Source organism: Gouania willdenowi, chromosome 19, assembly GCF_900634775.1.
Source record: "Gouania willdenowi chromosome 19, fGouWil2.1, whole genome shotgun sequence".
NCBI lineage: Eukaryota > Metazoa > Chordata > Actinopteri > Blenniiformes > Gobiesocidae > Gouania > Gouania willdenowi.
The window spans coordinates 1,918,716-1,943,960 of NC_041062.1; the positions used below are offsets into that span (position 1 = coordinate 1,918,716).

Consider the following 25,245-nt stretch of genomic DNA (forward strand, 5'->3'; position numbering starts at 1 on the left):
GGATCACCACGTGATTGAGCTAAGTGGTAATTAACTATGAGCGCCATGTGTACGTCCTCTTGAGTGTGTGTATGTGTGTGTGTGTGTGTGTGTGTGCAGCTCTGTGTAGGGGAAGTGTGGGTCCAGAGGGTGAGGTTAGGGGGCTGTACTGAGTTGACTTAAAGGTGAATGTCGGGGCTGTGTGGTCAGGTCATCGTGTGGCGGAGGGAACGAGCCATGCAAGCCCGTCACAAAACTGCCTCCTCTGTTTTAATGTCTTGGAGGCATCTCCCATTTTAATGAGCTGCAATAACCAGGTCCTCATTACTTATTTATTCATTAAGCCACTCTGGCTAAGCAGCAGTGTCTTACTGTGCATGTTTTTTTTCTTTCAATGGGTAACGTCATGGTTAATATAACACTGACAAGAGCACGGAGAGAGCGCAAACCTCCTACAAGCGTCAAATATCCTCTTTGCTACATATTTTCAGTTATTTGGATCATGGTACCATGACCATTCCCCACTTTAAAGGCTTGTAAGAAAATTCTATTCCCATTAATAACCGTACGGTAGGTCAAAAAATCCCAATGAATTGGACGATTCGGATCTGATTTGTGAGAAACCCAGTGGGGCAATTGAGGAACTCAGCCCCACATAACTGAGTCACATTTCATAAAGATCGGTCAATAACAAACCGAGACATGAACTTTATAAACTGATCCAGAATCAGTACATTAATCCAGATCCCCTGCATAATTTAATGGACTCTTCCGTTGCATAATACCTATCTTTGGGTATAATTTTGTCAAAAACCATTTAATAGTTTTGCCATAATCCTGCTAACGAACAAACAAATAAATAATTAAACGCTGGTGAAAATGATCCCTCTAAGGGTGTCCCAAATCTGATTTCTGTATTGGATATTTGGTCCAATGTCAGAAAAAAAACAACGGCAAAGTATCTTGCATCTAAAATCTCTAATATATATTATGTTTTTATTAAATTGTTGAGAGTTTTCTTTCAGGGTCTTCTCATTGACTTTTTATTTATTTCATTCCATTGTAGAATACTCATGTTTAGGTTAACATTTATGTAACCCACTGGTTCTAACATCTCACACTACAAAAAAAGTAATAAAGATATGTCTGATTCATGTTGATATTCTATTGATATCTGTATCGGCCAACACCCAGGGACCCAATATCAGTATCGTATCGGAAGTGAAAAAGTTGTGTCAGAACACCCCTGATTACCATCTTGGCGGAGGTAATAATTTGTGGGTTAAACGTAATTAGGCCATAAAAAAGATAGCCTCAAGCTAATAAAATACAGTGGTCGGTTGGGGTTAAAATTCATAACCATAATATTTTAAAAGGAGTTGCTCTCCTTCATTGATGGACTCTGAAGTGTTCAAGGTGTGCGCATACAAGTAAGACAGATACAAAACCGACAGATTTTTGTTGGTTTTTGTTTCATTCTTTGTTTAGAATTAATTGCCTGTTGCTGCGTGTGTGTGTGATGCCTTTGACATAAAGCTCACTGATTTATGAGTGTGTGTGTAGGTGGAATTGTGTGATAGTGCGTAGAGTTTCTACAGTATCGGAAGTCTTTGTGGATCCTGAGAGGGTACACAAGTACTTCCTTTGAGGCATGTTTCCTTGCTTCCTCATATCCAGCCTACCATTTAACTAATTCATAGTGAACTCTTGCAGAACAAAACCAGACACCTAACATCAAGGGCAACATTCAGTCGTCCTCCAGCACAATACGAAACACAGCAGAACGTGGGCGAAGCCACCAGGTTCCCATTCTCCCTTAGAAGAACTCAGCTGCTGTTCACCACTGTAACTCTTCCCTACTCATTCATAACCAGAACGCTTCCTGCAAACAAAGGTAAGTGTGTAGGCTGCATAGAAGTTGGCCAACTTCTTCACCTTCCGCCCTTTGGCCTGGACTTGCGTAATGGGTTCAGACACACCTCGGCCTGCAGACGACGTGCCTGTTCACCACCATGTAGCCTCCAAAGAGGTCAGTCGGTGTGAGACTCCAAACACAGAATTCCTGGACCTGATCTTTGCTCTGCTAATCAGCCATCCTACTTCCACTGAGCTAAGGGTCTTCAGCTGAAAGTCAAGATAATAAATGAAACATTTATTAGAAAATATACTTGATAAATACATGCATAGAGTTACATGTTTAAAGTTACATAAACTAAACAATGTTTAGAAAACCAAAGATATCTGATTTCAAGTTGATAGAAAGTGGAGGGACTTGTTTATTGTGCCGGTTTGATCGAGCATCTTAACTCAAACATGTAATTGAATTCAGGTTTTTGTATTCGTCAGGGAGGCAACTATTTACTTTCCCCGTAAATCTACGCATTTTGATAACATTTTAGACAATTAATCTTTATTGAGCTGTTTTAATGTTAGAATATCATTAATTATTAGTATTGAAAGAAATCTATGCTGCTTTACTACTGATTTGTTTTGATGTCATCAGTTAGGTAAAGTCATTTTGTTTCACCTCAAAGGTTTGTAAATATGCCAAAACATTAGCTTAATCACTGCTGCTATTAGTTTTTGGGTAATTAGGCACATTGCCTCAAGATATCTTGTTAACTCGTGAAGTGAATTTAAAAGTGCCCTGGATGACAAATATTGATGAGTGATCCCACTCTGTTAATTGATTCATTGAACTGTGATTACAAGCCCAACCAGAGTGAGTGAGACAACTCAATTATGTGTCATTTAATAGCATTTCAGTAATCAAATCTTTCAGCTTCATAATATGTAAGCCACTTGTATTTTTGTAGTGAAAAAAGCCAAAGAAGGATTCATAGAGGAGAAGTTATATTTGTCTATATAACAAAAAGAAGTGGAGAAGGCCTATCAGATGAGCAGCAGCTCTGTGAAGCTGAAGAAACACCTGAAAGTAGAGGCATTCTGCTGCACTGCCTGATGCTAAAGGTGCCAGAGCGCCTGTTCATTAGCGCAGCTCATGGAAGACTAGCCATCTCCTGCTGGCCTTCACCCTCCCTGCATCTATTTATAGAGTAGCCAAGAGATACTCTTAATGACACAGGACAGTGGTAAAAGCGGGGAGGGGGGATGGAAGGGTTCATAAGTCAGAAATGGAACCACGTTTTCTTTCTGAGACCTGCCGAGAAGTTGGTGGATTCAGGAATGTAGTCGTCATCCTCGCGCCTCCTGCCTCTTAACTTTATGGAAACATCCAGGTGTGTGCAGTCTGGACACGAAAAGATACAATCTAATCAGATCAGATGATGTAGCTGTATATCATTGGTATTTTGTGATAGAAAATAATGTCCATGATGCATTCCACAATCTTGTAAAAATTAGGGGTTACTTAGCCGCTGTTTGAACAGCACATTCGTCCACACCTGCTAAATAAACAGTGACCGAGCAAGGCCATACTTATCTCATGAACCAGTGTTTAAAAGAGACCTGATGAAATACAGGTGCATCATCTACACAAGCCTTAAGAAAGATTGTGAAGCCGATCAATACAAATAATTTTTTTTAGTAAAAGGCAAAGATACTTCATATAATGTTGGTTATATGGCAATGGTTCTACAGCCATGCCTGTTGGCAGGAGGCAAAGTCTGAGTTTTTTTTAAACAAAAAGGATAGATCACATACAAATTTCCCCCCAGTTGTGAGAATAGGGCTTATAGAAAGTGTTGACTTTTTTCTGCTCTAAAGAAAGGCAGAAAAAGAGAAAGGGAGGTTGAGGTGGAGATCGTTGGCAAAGGGATAGGGGGTAGGAGGTGCGGACGGGGGGGTTTTGGATCAGGTCGGCAGCCCCAGTGCTATCGGGGCCAGTGGAACCCCCAAGCGGTTCTGGCTTTGGAGTAAATGTGGACCCAGTGGACCCACTTTCTGCCCCAGGGCACACAAACCCTAAGCCTTCCCACATTTCACTTTTATTTTCCTGGTTGCAAAATGCCTCTGGCTATCAGAACAGGTGGGGTGCTTTTTTTTCTTTAATATTCACTCATAAAATGTGCATTTTTATAACCAAAGCTGTCATGATGGGCTCTCTTGTTTTGGTTAACTTTTGCCCAATTTTGCATTTGTTTTGCAGGGTTGCTATATTTCTTTAACTCGCCCTCCAAAGGTATAAACTCATTGTTGCTTAGCAAGCTTTTTATTCAACTGAGGGGAATATTATAATGTTTCCATAAAAAAAAGAATAATAAAAATAATTTAGGTTGTTTTTTAGTTGCACTTGCAAAATAGGATGAAGTCTATCCACTTAATCTGTTAAAGATCAAGACAATATGTTCCACTCTCATTTTTAGATTACAAATTAGATGAAATTGTGGTCAAACTGGATAAACTAATCTTTTAAGCTGTGTGTAGTTTACTTGCAAAGCTTTGAATTGGTTCCTCTTACTAGCCTTGATCATTTCAGACTTAAATAAAGCTCTTTATAGCTGCTATCTGATTAAAGTAATCTGCAAGCTGTCAATCTCATCCCTGCTCACTGGATCCAAAGAGTAGCAAAGCAAGGTGATTGTGGATGCTTAAAATACTGAGCGTTGTTTTTCAGGTGTGTGAACATTTGTTGTATGCGTGTGTCAAACAGAGGACCGGGTCATTCGGGCTGTCATTGTATACACATGCCCATGTGGAACTATGTCGTGTGTGTGTGATATGAAGCAGCCACAGATGGCCTGAAGATCTGCTGGACTCTCTGGAGCAACATCCAGCATCCATATGCTGACTTTAAACCCAAGCTGTTGTCTGCCTGCCTGTGTGTCTGTACCCCCTCTGCTTTTGCATTGCTCACATGGCTGAAATGCTTAATAGAGCCCCAATGGCCTTCATCACTTGTTTCGTTGTCCCCTGCTGGAAAGTAAACCAGTGTTGGGGAGCCATCTTGGCACATGATGAGCTGTGTTAGTTTGATTGGTCTCAAGCCTTCTGCTCCTAATCGAAAACAAAACAAACAAACCGTACGGTGACGGATGCTCCAGCCACCAGGCCGCATGTGATAAACACATCCAATTAAAAAAAAATGAAGCCAGTTGTTCATGAGACACATTACAGCACTTATTTTGTCTGGCATTTAGTAACATACAAAAATGATCAGTTAAAACCTTTTTTGTCAGCGAGAATAAAAACTAGTTTCTAAGAGGACGAGTTTACACTTGGTGCCATTTTTGGTCAAATTTGTGCCAGCTTGTAAAACTAGTTACAACAGTGGTGGAAGCTTGTGGCTGATTGTGGAAGGTTGTTGTTTGAGTCCTCGTGATCTCTCCCCCCCCATTTGTCTTTATGAAATGCTGCTGGGGTGCCAACTTTTTTTCTTCATGATGACAGGCAATGTAGATCTAGGTTAACACTGTTGCTAAGAGCATTCCAAAAGTTGGCATGTCACTTGTGAATGATTTGTACAAATGTAAGAAAACACATGCTCAGACAATGAGAAACGCAACCTTAAGTGACCAGGGCTTTCCCCTTCTGACAGGGAAGCTTCGACAACAGCAATATAGGGAAGAAAATTTTGTAAAGCCAATGTTAACATTCAAACGACATAATCAATAAGTAGATTATTAGTAGTCTGCGTAAATTACAACCTTAGCTTTGAAACTCCCTTTGGACATGGGCAGACGAAACGGAAATTAGGACAATGAGGGTGAGTTCATCCCTCTTTAAGGATTTAGAGGAGTCCCTTGTCTTTCACTTCATCAGAGACAATTGAGTCATTCAGCTCCTATTGTGGGGCTGGCCTGGCAGGGAGGGGTGCAGCATAGGGGAGAACAGTTCAAGAGGGACATGGGGTTGCAAGATATAAAGGGTTAGTGGTGGTGTGAGGGGGGTAGAGAAGTTGTCTGATGCAGAACTCCAGAGCTGGAGTATAGACACTGGGTGGCACGGACAAGGGTGGGGGTCTTCATTGGCTGGTTAGTGTGGATGTTATTGGAGGCAGGAGTGACAGAGGAGAGGAGAGAGTTATCCTGGAACTCTGGAGCAATTTGTCACTTCGGAATGGCTCTTGAGTTACATGGGGGGCCCCTTTATAGCATGGAGGTTTCAGGTCAGAGTGTGGGGAACATGGAGGGGCTTGGAACTGCAGAGAGGGGTCAGAGGTCCTAGCCTACTCCAGTCGAGGCCGCGCGTTTGTTAGCGGGGCAGACGGTGGGGTGGAGAGAGAGGGAAAGAGAGAGAGCAGGAGGCCAACGAGGGGGTGGTCATGGAACCTAGCACTTGCCAAGGCTCTGTTTTCCTCGGCATGTCTATAAAATCTGCAGGAGAGATTAGTTTGTGAGAACATTTGTAATAGCAATGCTAAAGTGGACTTCAGCGCATGTGTTCCAACCTCCCCCTTCTTCTGTTTGCTCTGCTTTTGGTGGCTCTTTCTACCACACTGCCACACTGGAAGGTGTCACCTTCACGTTCCTCACCCAGCTCCTCAGAATGCTCTCCCATCTGACCCCTTGTGCCAGCTGCAGCTGCGTTCAAATATATGCATGTGCATGCATTCTGACAGGGCATTCCTATGACTGGATCCACTATTTCCCTTTTCTCCAGCTCTTCCACCACCAATGGACACAGTCTTGAATTACCTCATAGATTATACCAGACTCGTCACTCCTCCTACTTCTTCCTCCTCTTTTACTGTTACATCACTCCCCTCCTCTCTTCCTCTCCCCTTCATGGCAATTAATACACTGTGTGGGGGGTCTATAAAAACACCACAAGTCCTTGTTTTTACAACCTTTTACTTTTTCCACCATAAGGACACACAAACAAGCGTAAACAACCACAGGTTTTTCGCAGTAAAAGCCGTATTTGGGCCGTAAATAAGCATCAGTGGTGGAGAAGAAGCAGACAGTTGATAATTTTTTCCCCTTGCGGGAGTTATTGACTCCGAAGGACACGGAGTCAATAACTCCTTCCAGCTTCTAGCTCTATTGGACTCCCCATGGTGAAACCTTCACTAATTACCACAGATTTAGACAGCCTGAGGAAGGACTAACTCCGACACTTAAATTAAGGATCTTAGGCATGCAGACAAACTAGCTCTCACATTTTTCAGGATGACAATAAAGAAATTATATCTAATGTACATGCGTCAACACTAAGAGGATCAATATGAAGGATTTGTTCAACTACTGCAAATAATGACAGAACTATATAAAGTCCCAAAGTCCAAGACATTTAAAAAAATTAAAAAAAAAAGGTACATGAAGTCAGTTTTTGTTTCAATGGCAGAATTAAAAAACACTGTCAAACTCATCAGCAGCTTTTACTAAGTTGTACATTTTTAATGGGAGACTTTGGCAATAGTGTCGCGACATCAACGAGTAACCATTCTGTGCCTTAACAGACCTCAGAGGTTGCTCCTGTTTCTGGTTTCATGGGAACCACATTTGGATGTTAACGTTGGTAAACCTACTGCATTTTTTTCTTCTTGAAATGTATTTATTTTTTAGTCAGACATATCCAAAATTGGTTTATCTTTAAATGTGCTAACTGGCAAGGCTTTTATGGTCATCAACCTGATGCTGATTTTGTAACATAAATTTCACAACATTTTCTTGTCTAAAAAATGCTTAAAGCCAAAACCGATGCTGTGACCTCTTTCCCTCAAACAGCTGTAGGTGGCTTTGACATTGATAAGCAGGGTCTGGTGTACTTTAAACAGCAGGTGAAATAACTGTTAGAGTTTGTTTTAAGTTCGCTGAATAGTTAAATATGACCATACGTAAAATCTACAACAAATAGTTAAGTCAGTGACTCATGACAAGATGGTTGATGTCATCAAATTTATAAGGATGACTCCACCCAGCAGCATGGTGGGGTAGAGATATCAAATCCGACAAAGGCCAGGGTTCAATTTCTAGGTGGGACTTAGTGCTTGCATGGGTTCGCTCCACGTATAGAAAATGGATGGATTGATAATTTATCACAAAGACAAGAGTTTTCTCAAGACCTACATTTCTTCCTGTCTGCTGTTCGTACCTGTGTGTGCATGGAAAGAGAAAGAGAGAAAGACAGAACAGCTTCTGATAGAGGCTGAGTCAATCATTTATGGGAGCAGTTAGGAGGTTTGGCCCCGAGGAGAGTGGTAAGACTCCACGCTTTATCCACTTTATGGGTTCCAATAAAAGTCTGACATAGTCACATTTATGGTGTGAGGTCATCTTAAAGTCATAAGGTGTGTGCAGAACACCCTGCTCAATCTCTATATACGTAACTCAACAATCATTTCAATCACCTGTTTGCTGTTTGACGAAGAAAACAGATTTTGCTTTCTTGTAAAAAGTGTCTGTGAAAGTGCGTGTGTTATAACAGCAAACATTGTGTTGTGAAGGTTTGATTTGCACAGATATTGTGTGGTCTCCTCATGTACGCTTGAGGCCATCCTCATCTTTCTGCCATCCGCCTTTAAATTTTATTTGCTTTTCACGTTTTCTGAGTTTTTACACCTGTACACGTGTCAAGAAATGTTGTCTTCCTTTTTGTCTTTTCTTTCTGGTTTGGTTTACCTTTTGGTTTTTTGCTTTCTGCATTGTTAACATGTTTTTTTTCTTTCTTTCCATTCTACTTTCTTTCTTCCATTCAGTACCTACAGATGAAATGGCCCCTGCTAGAAGTTCAACAAGGAGGTCTTCAGAGTAGACAAGCACTTAAAGATGCCAGGTCCCCGTCACCGGCACACATCGTTGTAAGTAACTCGCCGCTCCGTATTTTCCCCGACTTTCACCAGCTTTTCTTGCTTTATCATTGACAGAAAGTTGAGAACTCTATCAAAAGCTGCTTTTTCCTCTTCCTATTTTGACTGGATTTGTTTGCCTCATTAGTCTTTTACAGTTGTGTTGCAATGTATGTAGCTTTTGACCCTTTAGGGTACAGTGAGCTCCCAAAAGGCAATATGTAGTAGTCTTCTAGAGGTAAAGGGCACTTGGGGTTGTTATTTAATGGTAAATCCTAAACCACCAAAACTGGTCTTGAGAACAGTGGACTGCTCGCGTGTTTGTTTTTAGGGAATGTGTGGGCGTGCACATTGTTCGAACATTGATTACTCTATCCTTGGAGTTCGGAGAGTCTTCTAGTTTTAGAGATCGCTGTATGACTATTAGGGGTATTCACAGTATGTCCGCAAAGTGGAACGCCCACCCCAGGCATGTCAATATCTAAGAAGCTAACGGCTCTAGAACAAACTTTTAAATGTGAACTTAGTCATGAGCCAAAGGCTGAAAGTTTTCTGGGAGGTCAAAGGAAAGGCTGAATATAGGAATGTGAAGAAATGTGGTCACAGAGTCAACAAGGCCAAGAAAATCAATGAGAGTTGGGAATTAGTGCGATGACCATTGATGCCTCGGGCCATAATAGTTTTGTTTTGGAGTTATGAAAGCCAAATTGAAAGGCATGAAACAATTAACAGTTTTTAAGACCATGAACGGTATTACAGTGCAAGTGTCAAGTGGCAGGAACAGTAGTTCAGTTGGAGGAAATCAATCATCACGCCTCACTCTTTATTGCCGGTGTTGTCATGACGGAAACTCATGGAGAAAGAGCTAGTGATGAGTTTCTCTCTCAGATTACACCCTGAAGACACATTGTCCCTCTCGGTCACAGTTGAAAAAATTCACTCAGTCTTATTAGATTCATGCTCTGTAATAAAGACCATATGAAGTGTCACCCAAAAGTTGGAAACTGAGCATTTTTTTCTCTTGTATTCTGCATGTTTCACTTAGACATATCTTAAAATAGCTGGAGTTGACGGGGCTGTTTATTTGAAACAGAAACCTTGTCAAAAGTTGTGTTCCAGACAAAAAAACCTGGCAATGACAGTTTATTCAGAACAAAACAAGCTCCTCTAAGGCCTTCCTTATCTTCCCTTGCGATGTTGGCGTTACGTTATTTTTAAACCAAAGAGTTCAGGGGGGGGCCTCTTCTTACTATGTTATTTTAGGAGACGCTCAGAAAAAAAAAAGTCCCAGCTCGGATAAAGTCATTTAATTGCTCGTAGGCTGTAGAAGCTAAAGGTAAATAGTTTAGGTTGGATTTGATATGAGTCATGTAGCAGTAAATAGTTGCCTTCTCACGTACACCTCAGCTCCTGTATAGTTCAGCTTACCTCACTCTGTAATCATCTATTTACTTTATTTTTTACAACGCATTAGTCACTTTTTATGCCCATTTTGGTCGTAAATATTTTACAAACTTGCTATTTAGCAAAGCAGGGGCCAAAGTGACAGTAAACCACATTTTCATGTAAATAAATGCAGTCATTTTATTTTAGGTGACTCTCATAAAATGAGGCGTTACGACTCCACAGGGTCAGTCAGGCAAACGACTTTAGTCAGACTGGAACAAACGGGCAACAGCAAACAGAAACTGGCTGTGGAGAGGAAACAAACTGAAAACAACAAGGACGATCAACCAGTAAGATAGGAAAAACAAATCAGGCACAGTACCAGCAGCAGCAGTAGTAATAATAACACCAGTATTAAAGATTATATGTGATGATAAGGATTAATGAGACAAGTTTTGGTATTGAAAATAGATTTAAAGTCAGCATTAAGATGTGAGGTTTCTGACCTTGAGGTAATTACCGTGTTAAATCCTAAATAAAAGTGAATTGAAGAGACCTTTGCCGAGTTTTACAGAAAATTGGATGAATAAAAACAGCTTCTGTATTTATGTATTTCTGTCAGGCTTTTAGTTCTGAGCAGAAAACGAAAGCCAGAGCACGTTGCAGGGGGTGGAGCCCTTTTTAACACATATTGAGATTAGCTCTGACATTGATCAATATACGAGAATATATTGTAATTTTTGTGGTCATAATGCCCAACCCTAGTGTGATGTGTTTGATATAGACTGGTAAGATCAGAGGTATTGCAGCAGCGTAGCTGGAGCGCACCACTGGCTGTTAGTGCAAGTGATGAAATTGAACGTGAAATGCTGCTTGTATTGTTGGCACTCCCTCCATCCTGCTTCAGCATCCACCTCTGAATGAGAAGGAAGTGTAACGTTTCCCTGGTTTGCATCATGCCGCCTGTCGCTCATACAGAAGAGGCAGATTACTGGCGTACGGCATCGTTGATTTCCAATGATAACGCCACGCGGACTCATGCAGGTGTCACTCAATTGGTCAAGCTTTTTTTTTGTTGATATTTTAACAACAGGCGGTAACTCTGCATGTTATGTACGTGATATCTTTATCAATTGATTGAGCTGTAAACAGTCGTTTGTTTTGGTTTACAAGTGAAGAGCAGTACGTGAGCATCCTGACCCCTGGTGCTACCAAGCTACACCTGTAGTGATAAGAAGCTGTTGATTGACCCAATAGATAACTGTGATCTGATCCAAATGTTTGACAGCCAGTTAAAACAATAATAGAGATGAGTTTGTGATAGGAAGCCTTGATGACGCTGAATATATATATATATATATATATATATATATATTTTTTTTATTTTTTATTTTTTTTTTACAGAAAAAATGCCATAGACCATAGACATTATTTACAAATGTTATACATTATAATACAGTAAGTGTGTGTGCGTGTGTGTGTGATATTATAACAATTATAATAATAAATGGTATTGTGCTTAGAGGGTGATGAGAGGAGACAATAACAAGTTGATAATAGTCAAATATGTGGGGGAAAGGAAAAATATATATATATATATATACTGTATCTCACAAACAGAACAAGAAAATCTGTATTTATAGTAAAACAAAATAACCACACGGTTTATTTGTTATTTTGATTTGGTTTTAAAACGGAATAACCAAAGAATGAAGGGTACACGGATTTCTTACATCACGTTCTACGAGCTCACCCATTTTACAACATATCAACCTCCATCGTTGTGGACAGAGGTAGACTAGGGACATAGATATACACAGCAGGTTTTTATTTCTGAGTGGCTCAGCCAAGTCGGAAAGCTAGAGGATGAGCTGAGAAGAGAGGAAGTGACCTCACGCAGGCTGGTCTATCTGAGGGCCATGCTGTATGCCCCTGTTTACCATGCCCTCAAAGGGGGCCACGCAGAACCCCTTTGAAGTGCGTGACCACCCCGCAGGCAGCCTGAAAACCTGCCGCTACTGAACTTTTATGCCATTGGCTGAAAGTTGTTCAATATTTATTCACCTATTGATGTGTGTTTTTGTGGGAGAGACTCCAAGAAGCATGTTTTTATTCCTCGCACATCTCCTGAGGGGTGGGTCATAAACAATCCCTGCTTTTGTCATTGTGATGTTTTAATTTGTTAACGTAAAGACTCAACAGTGAGAACGAGTGGGACATTTCAGATGCTGCCAAGTTGTGTCTTTTATCAGTTTATTACTCCTTCCTTCAACAATAGCTGTAACACAGTGCACCTAACGTGTTTAGTGATTCCACACCTCAGTGTGTGTGTGTGTGCGTGTGTGCGTGTGTGTGTGTGTGTGTGTGTGTGTGTGTGTGTGTGTGTGTGTGTGTGGATGGCATCAACAATGCTCTAAGGCATGGCTGTCCAATTTGGGGCCCGCAGGCCAAAGTTGCCCAGCAAGCGATTAGTTTAGTCCTGCTGCCTTTATTTGAAATTGTTTTTTTAAAAATATTTTTTAGAATATAAAAATGAAAACCGCTGTATGAAACATATTTTTTATTATTATTATTAATTTTAAATTTTTTCTCGAGTTTCAAATAATTTTTCAAGGCAGGGAAAATGTAGTGTTTTGATCGTATAGGCGGGGTATGTTGTGTCCCATTTTGTTGAATTTATATTACACTAAATGTATTTTTGAATAAATTAAGATGATTCATAATTTTATGCCATGAAACACAATAAAGAAAAGTGTTCTTCAATTTAGAAACAACTTTAAGTGTTTATTTTGCACAGTTATGTTACTAGTATATTTAATTTCATACACTGGATTCAGCTGCATTTTTCTTTAAAGGTATGAAATCATCTCATCCCGACATTCGTCATGTGACCATCAGTCTTAGTTCATGCTTCACCTTTGCATTGACGCACGCCTGCATATATATTCCACCAGGACGTGGTTTGACGTGCACGCACAAACTTTTTTTTTTCCTGACCTCCGTGCACGCACGCTTGCACAGCGAAGCCTCAGAGTCTAGAGTCTGGCCCTGGCCAAACAATGCCTTTATTGTTTTGTGGGCTTTCATTGGCAGCAGGGGACGGCTGGAGTGTTAACCATTTCCCAACCGCACTTCGCTGTGTGTCATTGTGCATTAGTGTGTGTGTGTGTGTGTGTATGTGTAGAGTGTGTTCCCGAGGGAGGGAGTGAAGCATGGGGTCCGGGATGAAGAAAGAGAGGGAAGGCACTTGATGGAAGTGTATGGTAATTAGCGAGGAGGAAGTGATGGAATCCTGAGATTTTTTTATGGTGTCTAAGACCTCCCACCTGAGCCTCAGCCGAGGTTACTACAGTATATACTCATTTTATTCCCATTCATTCTCACCAGTGGTTTTAAAGCAGTGTTTCTCAAATGAGGGTACGCGATGGCACTATAGGGGGCACTTGAGAGAGAGCAAGAGGAAAATTAATTAATGAAAGCATTAAAAATATTTATTTATTTTTAGTTAAAAAAAGAAATGATAATCACAGTGAATATTACCAGCAACTCACAAAACGACAACAAAGATACACCAAATAATAAAAAGAAGAGACAAAACAACAACATTGATTAGAACATGAACTGAACATACATAGTGTTTCATTCCAGTTATTTACAACATGAGATGCTTTAAAATAGACATAGGCCACTGGCGGCCTTCGATCTAATTTCATGTGGCCCCCAAAGTAAATGTACAAAATGAAAAATACACAAAGCAAAAGCAAGAATACATTATTATTAACATTGCAGGAAAATACAGTAAAATTCAAGAGAAAAACACGGAAAACTACAACAAAAATGAACAAAATGACAACAGTAATACACAAAATTACTCAGAAAATATATAAAATTACAGAAATTGACAACGAAAGCACACAAAAAGACAGGAAAAAGATGACAAATGACTCCGCAAACCCACAGTACTAACTAACAAGCAAAACGACAACAGAAATGCACAAAATTGACCCAAGAAAAAACCCACAAAATGACAACACAACTACACAATATGACTTCAAAAATACACAAAGGGACTATAGAAATGTACAAAATGCCTCGCAACGAGCAAGGCAACAACAAACACACAGATCGATCATTATTTTAAATGCTGAGTCATGAATGTTGATCATGTGACCCTCTGATCAAACAAACACACGAAGAGTATGGGGGGTACTTGAGCCAAAAAAGTTTGAGAAATGCTGTTTTAAAGAATCCAAACCAGAGTGAGTATGAAAGTATGTGTAGATATGACACCACAGTGACTGTGTAGAATGGGCCAAACGACGGGATAGGCCTGGAACTCGTGCTCACACCCTCCTTGACCACTTCTCTGTCCATTTTGGAGGGGGTGGGGGGGATAAAGGGTGCTTCCTGTGTCTTTGAATGCACCGTGCACCTGGACTGCACAGGCAATTGTCTGTGATGCTGGGAGGCCGAGCCTTCTCTGCTGGTAATGAGCCACCCCTCGATCAGCAGGCGCCACCCACACACTCCTGTCCACGGGCTTTACTTTGGAGGCTTTTCTGTTTCCTGACTTCACCGACCTTAAGCTGCTCTTTCTGTCTGCATTTTAAGCCTTTTTCCAAATAACCTCTGTCCTGCTTTTGTCTTCTCTCTGCGTGTGCATCACTCCACCACCTTTAACCTTTGCTGCAGGGGTAAGCTACCAGCTCACATATTTATAAATAGCTGTGGTCAAATTTAAAATAAAACTCTAGCCATGTAGGATGGCTCAATGCAAGACATCGTTTTGATCTTTTTTTTTTTCATTTCACACCTGGTTATCTGTCGATATTTCAGAAATTCTGAATGAAAATGTTCTTTTCAACTATGATGAAAGATATTATCCATGCACTACGTGACAATGTAACATCATTTAGCAACATCTATGACTGCTCAGTCTTTTCAGACAAGACTTTCATTCAAAGGGTCACGTTTACATCACAGGAATAAATCTAATACTGTCGAGACATGGTGTCAAGCCCAGGAACTGTGACAGTGACAATGACAGCACCTCAGTCATTGCATCTGGCCAACGGTCTGGTGACGGCTTGTTCCCACAGACAATCCACTCAGTGTTGGCTTTAGTCAGCTACAGTGACTGAAGGAGTGGAAACACAACGCAAACATTGTAGGATACCCAGGGAATAGCATCAGACATGGGCAACTGGAGGCCCGGGGGTCACATGTGGCCCTCGACCTAAATTTGTGTGTCCCCCAAAGTAAATACACACAAAAAAAACAGACAAAGTGAGAGAAAAATACACAAAATGAAAACAAAAGCATTAAAAATTGGAGAAGAAATATATAAAAATGACCACAAATACGCACATAATGAAAGTAAAATATACAAAATGACAAATACACAGAAAAAACTCCTCCAAAAATCACAAAAAACAAACACGGAGCGACATAAAAAATACAAAATGACAGCAAAAACACACAAAAACAACAAAAATATAGAAACACACATAACATAAACACACAAAAATGACGCTAACAGAAAAATCACAACTTAAACACATCTAATGTAAAAATGAGAGAAAAATACACAAAATGAAAACAAAAGCATTAAAAATTGGAGGAAAAAATATATAAAAATGACCACAAAAATACACATAATGAAAGTAAAATATAAAAAATGACAACTACACAGAAAAAAACAAAAATCACAAAAAACTAACACAGAACAACATAAAAAAATACAAAATGACAGCAAAAACACACAAAAATATAGAAACGCACCTAACAAAAATGACGCTGATAATAGAAAAATGACAATGTAAAATGTAATAACAGCAACAACATTAAGGAAAAACATATATAATGAGAGAAAAATGTACAAAATGAGCCCAAAAACACACGTACCCCTTGTCCTTTCTGTACTAATGCTGTGATTGATCATTATTCAAAATACTGACGTGAATGTTGATAATGTGGTCCTCAGATCGGACAATCCTATTTTATAGTAAATATTAGGTATAAATGCATTTTTTTTAAACTAAAAAAGAAAAAAAAAATAATACTATAATATTTACGAGTTGTTGTAATGTTCATGCTCAGATATTTAGGGTAATAAAAAAGCAGAAATATAAGAATACATGCAAGTGTGTGCGTGTGCGTGTGCGTGTGTGTTACAGATGGTACAAATTCTGTGACATGGTGCTACTTCTAAGTTTAAAAAAAAAAAAAAATAAGAAAAAAAGACAGTTCCCTTTTCTCTGCATTTACCAAAATACATTTAACTAAATGTGCTTTCTTCCTGGGAAATTTGATACCTCCCTTTTACCTCTTTCTTTTTCTTTCTGTCATCTTCTGATATCTGTCAGACAGATCAGATACCCTCTGAGGCTTTTAGGGATTATAGATCAAAATCTACAGGTTTAACCTGTTAACACGCCTCTTTTCCATGCCTGTACGTTGGGCTACTATTTCATCTTTAATGGAGAGAATGACGTACGCCAACAGATTTTGTCATAGAAGCGCATCCGATTAACTTAAAGTGTTTTTACAACTATGTTTAAAAGTGTTCTAATGAATATATTTGTCTTGTGGGTTCATTTAGATTTTTTCGAAAAACAACTTATTACCTTAATAGTCATTTATATTGAACATTTTCCAAAGATACAGAAATAAACCACATTAAGCCCTAGTCTAGGCATAGGCAACTGGCGGCCTGGGGGCCACATGCGGCCCTCGGTCTAATTTTATGCGGCCCCCAAAGTAAATGTACAAAATGACAGAAAAATACACAAAACAAAAGCAAGAATACATTAAAAATACAAAGAATTACAACAGTGCAGGAAAATACAGTAAAAATACAAGAGAAAAACAGAAAATACTCCAAAAACACACAAAAATTAACAAAACAACAGTAATACACAAAATTACTCAGAAAATGTTCAAAATTACAGAAAAATGGCAACTAAAAGACAAGAAAAACACCAAAAATGACTCACAGTACTCACAAACAAGCAAAACGACAACAGAATTACACAAAAATGACCCCAAAAAAATGCTCAATTACAGCACAAATACGCAATATGACTCCAAAAAACATGTATTTTTCAGGAAAAATACACAAAATGACTACATAAATGCACAAAATGCTTCACAACAAGCAAGACAACAACAAACATTCACAGAATGACAGAAAAACACACAAAATTACTATAAAAGCATTTAGTTTTTTCCTGTATTGATGCTCAGATCACTCATTATTCTAAATGCTGACATGAATGTTAATCATGAGACCCTCTGATCAAACTAACACATTTTTGTGGCCCTGCTGTGATAAAACCATTACTTGTGTTTATGCTGGCTGATACTGAGATGTGGGGAAGATTTTCAGATAAAAACAAAAATCAAAACCAACCAGACTAATACTACTGGTAGTTTTGATAAATAGGAGGATTCTAGGTTTATTGTCTTTATGTTGAAGGAATGATGATCATTGATTAGCTATATAAGCAATAATAAAGCACTGACACAGCAAAGACACACACCCATTATCTTATTGTACTTTTATTATTTCTTGATACTTATATCAAGAAAGGTTCTTATATTCTGATAAAATGTATTAATATAATCAAACAGTTAAATGTTTGCATTTTAGTTTTTTTTAATAATGTGAAATATTTGATTCTCTGGCATCATAAACATTACAGTGATATTAAAACCCTAAATCCATTGAGAGCCGCTAAATATCCGTGGAGGTGTGCACGCCGAGGAGATGAAATGTTGGACCAAAGCCACACGATGGTTCGAACAACGCGTCCAACAGCACAGACAACTCTGTAACCAGAGCAAAGCCAGTGTTCACCAATTCTCCGTGTGTAAAATGAGCATTAATGGGGTTGAACGCATACCTATGAGGAAGCTAAGCCAGCAGAGATGAGGTGGTACTCTAAATAAGTAAAAAGCCAGGGGATGCATGATTATTCAGGGGAGCGCACGTTGCTTTTGCATTAAAAATAAAAATAAAAAAATTGGTCGGCTTGGTTTGTGTGCATATATGTGTGTATTTGTGTGTGTATTTGTGAGAGAGAGAATTACTGTGAGATCTGATATAATTGTGTGACTTGGGAACGTCCATCTTTCCCTTTCAGGGGCCCTTCTGCTGGGAATTCCCCGGACAGTCAGATCTGAGCCTTCACCAATTTCATTTGGTGAGAGATCTTTGAAAATATCTTGCTGGTTTTCTTTTTTTTTGATTGCTTTCCACACATGAAACCCTAATTATTGATCAATTCAAACCAAAATGATGGAATGACTTACTAAAACTCTGATTTTGATGATGATGATGATGATGATGATGATGATGATTTAAATCATGGTGGTAATAATCAGGATCTTTGGTGATTTAGTGCTGCTGATTTCTATTATTATTATTATTATTGTCAATAATCTAATATCTAGACATGGTTTTAATGATCATTTTCTCATATGTTTATAACTAAAGTGCTGACCTAAATATTCAGCCTGGACCAAGATGGCCAAGATTTTCTAAAGTAAATGTTTTCTTGGGCTTTAATTCACATTGCACTCTTGAATTCTTCTTCTCCTTGTTTATTTCAGAAAGTCTCTTTGTAGTTTCATGATGGCATTCTCAGTTCCCGGCAGTCCTTGTCACATAAAGATGAGGATGTCTTTGGTTTAAATTTGCACACAGTCCTCCAGCAGGATTATGGACATTTTTGTGCAGCTGTTTCGAATCAGGTCCTGTTTAAAAGCATGTGGGAGAAGATGGAGAGATAAATGGTAAACGAAACACCACGGATGGTCATTGGCGAGATAAAATGACCTCACCAGGAATAAATGCAACCTAGAAAGCTGCTACTTTAAAAGAAATTAATTATTTTTGAACACGTTAATGTAAAGTTAAAGCTTCTACCCCGATAATATTTAATGAGATAAAATTACAGTATATGCCTCATAGATAAATTAATCAAAATTGCTTTGTTTTCATCTCCACTGTAAACTCTCCAATTATTGACATCTTCGTGCATTGCATTGTGGGATGTGGAGTCGCGGAGACGCGTGCAAAGAAGCGTTCTAGAATGACAATGGTGTCAAGCGAATTTCTGTCGTCCTTTTCTGGCTACAAAATAACAACAAGAAATCTCGGTAAGAATGAAATAAAAACATGTCTATGCATCAGTTTACAGGACTCTACATCCCACAATGCAATGCACCAGAATGTCAACAAACGGAAGGTTTTTGTGTGGAGATTAAAACAAACTTGCAAGCTGCATATATGGCTAGTAAAAAATATTTGGGCGTAGCAGCTTTAAAAAAGGCAATAAACTGTATTTTGTACGAAATCCAACCCTTCTTAGGCCTTTACACGAGCACGTACTGTGTATATTTTGAGTTGTAAGTAGTGTAATCTAACAGGTTGCGTATCCATTTGTTTAGAGAGTGTTTATGTAGTGACTTGAACCCAAGCGGGATTAAAATGTGATGGAATTAAATCGGGTAGCACTGTTCCATCAGACTCCTCCAAGTCTACCAAAGCTCTTATATAGTTTTTCTATTAAAATCCTTGTTTATTTTGCACGCGTTCTGCAGCGTTTGTTTTTTCTATACCTTTTTAGAAAGAAAGAAAGATGGTAAACTAGGGATTGATTGTGCTCCTAATGTGCTGGTTAACATTCCTGTGCCCGTGTCAGCTTGATACTTCCCTCCCCTCGACCTCTGCTAGAACTTGTTCGACAAGGTCTGGCAGGAGTACATTTGGGTGTGTCTGTCTGTCTTTCTACGTATGTGTGTGTGTGTGTGTTTGTGTCTTATAAGTACACCTTTGTCTACACCGGAGCGATGTCCTTACATCTAAGGTGTGACTTGAGTTCTAGATGACTGGTAGTCAGAGCTTGGTTGGGTCATGACGTGACTTTTAGACATTTGCCTGTAAACATCTGCACTTATTTGACCTGGATTTTTAAATTCCAGTTGATAATTAGTGAAAACTTTCTAGAAAAAATAAAGTTTTAATGATTTGATTTCCGTGTTTCTGTTCTGGATTTGTGTGTACAAGGGCGAATAATAGAAAGTCAGAAATGTAAACTTATGATGAGTCACTCTTTGCAGATTGGTAACCAATAACACACAGTCTTCAGGTTCCAACTGACTCCGTGTGCTACTGTATGAACACTGCGGGCCATTTGACAGGGAAACTTGTTTTGACAGAACTCCAGGTGTCGCATTGTTGGAGATGGCATGGTTCAACAGATTTACCAATTAGCACTGGGCTGAGGGCACGGGGAGGGGGGGCGAGAGGACGAGGGGAGGGGAAGAAATGAAACTTGGTGTGTGGATGGGGGGGACGAGGGGGATTTTGGCTCCAGTGATGGAATGAGGTTTTAAGTGAGAGGGGAAGGTGTGGAGGGAGGGGAGGGGAGGGTGAACATACGGAGGCAGGCTGGAGTAAGGCGATCCTTGACCTCATTTTTTTTCTTTTCCCAGCAGTAGTTTGGAATGGGCTGAGCCACAAAGGGGAGGGGGGAGTACTTCCAAAAAAAGGGAAAAGGGGGTGGGATTGGAGCAAAAGGAAACAAGGAAGCACAGTGGCACATGGCAAGTTTCCTGCTGAAAGTTTTTTTTCAGTTTCACAACCTGGCCGCCCAATGAAACATGGTGGATTGTGAAGTTTGTTTTTGCTGCTGGAAAATCCAACCCCCCCCCCTTATTCTACTGTTACGCACAGCTAACACATGCTGATATGCAGGAGTTTGTTTTTGCTGTTCTCACTCTGGTCTGTGGCAGAAGTCTGTGGAATTAAGCACAATGGCTACGGTTACATGATATTTTTTAATTATTCCGATTAAATTCTTCCGAATTAAGGTATTCTGCTTCATATTTACATGGGAATAACAATTCTGAAATGAGGTTTACATGGAAACCGGTTTATTTGTATTTATTTAATTCCACTTTAGGTCTGGGGGTTGGGAAGTTTTCTGAATGGACGGGGAGAACGTGACATATCACGTCAATCGGGAAAAAACACACAACAAACCTTTTATTTTCGGCTACAACATAGACGACCACATGAGAATTATTTCTGCTTTCATTTTGATTGTCGTTTTGAAGCAGCAGCTCAACAATAACACACGGTTTCACTTTCATCCATGGAGCAGGAGCAGGAGATAGAAGTATAAATTAACTTTATAATGATCCAAACATCATTAGTGAAGCTCTGGTGCTTCATGCCCCAATGAAGCCGTTTCGTTTGCCTCTGTCCGTGTGCGTAATACGACCGTGTGAATGTCCGCATGTTTATGCTTCTATCCATCCACTCTTTTCATTATATTCATGTCTTTTAAGGCTCTTATTAAGTAAATAGTCTTGGCTGGAGTCCGGGCATCAAGTCGCGCATGCTCAGAACGGCCGTAACTAACTTAAAGCGGAATTAATTCAATTCAATTCAATTCAACTTTATTTGTATTGCGCAAAATACAACAAAGTCTTCTCAATGCGCTTATTAAGTGTTTACAAGAAAGAGAAATTATTTAATTCGGTATTAAAATCAGACTAAACCAGCCACCAAATTCGGATTTAAGTTTAGTTTGGAATTAAATTTACATTAGGAATTAAGTGTTTACAAGGTCAGTTTAAAGAGGATTTAACTTTTTGTCTGAATTAAAGAGGAATTAAAGCTCCCATGTAAACGTGGCCAATGTTATTACACCCGTTAACCCGTCTTTGTTATTCCCCAGAAATGTTTTTTCCAGGAAGTTTGAACGTTTTGAGAAGCAGGTAAAGTGATTTAGTTTAATGACAGCATGGGATTGATTTTCTTGAAGTTGTTAAAGGGAAGCTAGATGATTATAAAAGGTACAAACGTACGTTTTTTTTTGTGTTACCATAAACTGCAGATCCGTGTTTGTTCGTATCTGTGGTTTTGGTGATGATTTAACGCAGAATCCTGCAGCTGCTTTGGCAATTTGCCTATTTTTGACATATGAAAAAGCCACTTGCAATCTTGAAGGATGGAGACAGCTTGGAAAGGCAGAGATGACGAGGACTTCAGTGGGGAACGAAAGGCTGGGGCAAAGGGGGGTTTAAAGCCCCCGCTAAGTTCCCCAAAGACAATTTAGAGTTTCGGATGAATACCCTGTCACCGTCCAATTCAAAACTGTGAATGTTTGTGTGTCAAAGATAGTGTAATGCTGACTGATTCCAGACAACGTTTAAGCTGCCTTGAATACAGTTTTTTTTTCTTCACATTATAACAGGCAAGGGGCTTTTTTTTTTTTTGAGTTTACTGGGGTAAACACTGGGTATCTGCTTTCCGAGTCATTTATTATCGTCCTCCGTCACCTTCCTCATATATTCTAAGCAGTGTTTTCTGGTTTGTCAGGGCAGCCTGAGCGATTCTAACCCCCCAATTTATTTGATTTGGTTCCTCTCGGCGGTTTCAATAAAGACCCATGTGAACTTTTCCTGGATTTGTTTGGCTGAGGTTTTGATGTGCATGTTGTTGGTTTTTTTTTCTCTTCTTCTTCTTCTTCTTCTTCTCCGTCTCCACGCTCTGTGTCCTCGGCTGTCTGAGGGCCAGGCTCTGCTTTTGTCTCGGCCCAGGGAAGGAATTTGATGTGATATTTATTTTCTCACTCAGATAGTTTTTCTTTGAGGATTTTCCCTGCTCTTGCTTTTGTATTGTTTTAGTTTTTTTTCTAACAGTCATGGATGTTTTTTTTTTAGTTTATTTCAAAGACAGATAAAGATGTGGTTAAACTGTTTTTGCAAACTTATACACAGATGCAAGGGTTTATATTTACAAAGTCAGGTTTTAAATAAAAATCCTACTTCTATAGTGACTAATTGACTGTTGATGTTCATTCTAGGAGAAAAGGAGGGTGATCATAGTAGGATACAAAGTCTAAAATGATGTGTCGGACTGATTTTCCTCATCAGCAAGATGTGCTATACACACACGCGCGCGTGGTTGGCCAGACATAACCTATAAAAGATGCAGAGAAATGCATGCTGGGAAAAGAATAAACAAGCCTGTCACTAAACTTTGGAAGAGTCCTTAGTGCAGCGATACTGTCAGAAAGCAGCTTCCATTTCATACATTATTAACATTACCTAAACGCATTATTTGTGTATTTATTCATTCATTTGTCTTGTTAACATCCTTCTGGAGTAAGATAAACAGCACATTCAGACTGACTGCGTGACAGTTGAGTGTGAGATTTGAATAAAAAGCCCAACAGTGTGATTGGAGCGAGACAGGAGCGGATTTTGTGGACACCAGACGTCGTCCCCAGGCTCATTAAGGGACAGTAAGGCAATGATGTCGGATCAGCGTGCACTTTTCTGGCCTGCCTTTCTCTTTGAACAGCATCGCCCTCTTATCTGCAACATACTCTGTTTCTCCATAACAAGACGCTCCCACTCTCGTGCACGTTCATGCTCCGTCTGTCTCTCACTGTCACACACACACGCACACACACACACTCATTTATTTAGTTGGCAAAGACAGAAAAACTCGTAAAGTGTGTGGCTTGTCCACAGAATTTTGGCAGATTTTGTTGCATCTTCTCTTACGCCATTGAAAAAAGCTTGGTACTCGTTTTTTCTTCCCATTTTTTTCCCCTTGCACATACATCACAAATGGATATTTTAATTGGAACTTTTGGCACTGTCTCCATCTTGTGTTGGGATGGCAGACAAGTTAGTGGCTGGCGAGGCCCGAGAATGAGCTGATTGGTGTGTAGCGAGGCGTGCCTAAATCAACTGGCAGCATGAATAGCTCGCTTGATTCTCGCTGGCATTCACTGGAATCCATGGCATTTTCTTCCTCTCCATGGAAAAGTGAGGAGTAACCAACAAGGGAGAAAGAATACCTCCTGCCTACTTTAATCACGACTTTGCTTTTGTCACACTGCTGCAGTTTACGGATCTATATGCAGTGTTACTTCTTGATTCGGTTGTGCTTTTGTTGCTGATGTTTTGGAATCATTGAAGCGAATCAGCACTTTAAGTTTTAGTATAAATTAAGATGTTTACATTTAGAAGAGGAATAACACTGTTTAACAGTTATTAATAATTCATAATAGCTCAGGATGTGTCAAACTAACTGCTCTTCTACAGCATTTATTATCAACAAGTTCATATATATACAAACAACACTGCAGAGCACTGTGCTCACTAAACTAAGGCTAATACTCGAGTACGTAACATAAGAAAAGAAAGCTTAATGGAAGAAATAAATAAAGATAGAGAGATAAAATCAACATAGCACAATGTGATTTAGCTTCTATCGTGTGATCAGTATGAGTTTGTGTGTCGGTCTTTAATCATATGAAGTTATGTGAATGTCGTTACTTTATGTTCAGATTAGGGCTGGGCGATATGGACCAAAACTCAATGTCAGTATGGCGATATACAATATAAATCTCCATCATTTTATTTCAAATTAAGTCTGACCAGAAAGACAATTCTGTGTTAAAAAATGTGCTGATGCAAAATGTTACACAGGCACATTTATTAACAAATAGTTGCACAATATGTGTCACTTTTGGCTTTTTTCTCTCTAAGGGACAGCACGTGTGGGAAGTAGCTAAAGCAGCGACTCCCAAAACAAGTATTTTAAAACAAACCAAAATAGAAAACTGGATATATCTTGAATATGGATATATCGTCCCGAGTACCTTGTGTTTTGATGGCAAAGAGAGCCTTTCAGAGCTGCCATTGCATTCAGAAAAACAAAAAAAATAGAGATTACTTTGTTTGTTTGTTTGTCAGTCTGTCAGCCCTTCACGATTCACTTTGTTTTTAATATAAATACACACCAGTGTCCCATCGTGCACCACTTATGACACTAATATAAAGTGCATGCTCCAACTGTGCACCTGCAATAGTACAAACATGTTTAAACTTTGGACCAACCCATGCCCATTTACACTGAAAACACAGAAACGCCATCGCCAGGTTGGAGTCATTCTAATCTTCTTTGTCATAGTGTAGTCTTTGTGTACAGTATGTGTGAGAAGAAGAACGTGTGCGTGTGTGTGTGTGTGTGGACTCGTGTGAGCTGTGAATGCAAATAAGTGTTTTTGTCTATGTATGTGTGTCTGGTAATAGGCCTTTTCTCTTTGTGTCGGTAGTCAGTGCGGTGTAATTACCTGGCTGTCTGCCACCAAGCCCCC

General features: G+C 39.4%; 1 protein-coding gene across 26 annotated transcripts in view; it reads left to right on the forward strand.

Annotated features, from left to right (window-relative positions):
* tcf7l2 (transcription factor 7 like 2) overlaps positions 1-25,245 on the forward strand; it is a 92,186-nt gene that overhangs the window by 21,972 nt on the left and 44,969 nt on the right. For 16 of the 26 annotated variants that reach the window (XM_028477203.1, XM_028477209.1, XM_028477208.1 and 13 more), the window contains exons 4-5: positions 8,579-8,680; positions 18,199-18,258. In XM_028477203.1, the coding sequence (XP_028333004.1) occupies positions 8,579-8,680; positions 18,199-18,258 (162 nt within the window). The remainder of the gene's footprint in view (positions 1-8,578; positions 8,681-18,198; positions 18,259-25,245) is intronic. The other 10 variants (XM_028477210.1, XM_028477213.1, XM_028477216.1 and 7 more) reach the window with 1 other exon arrangement.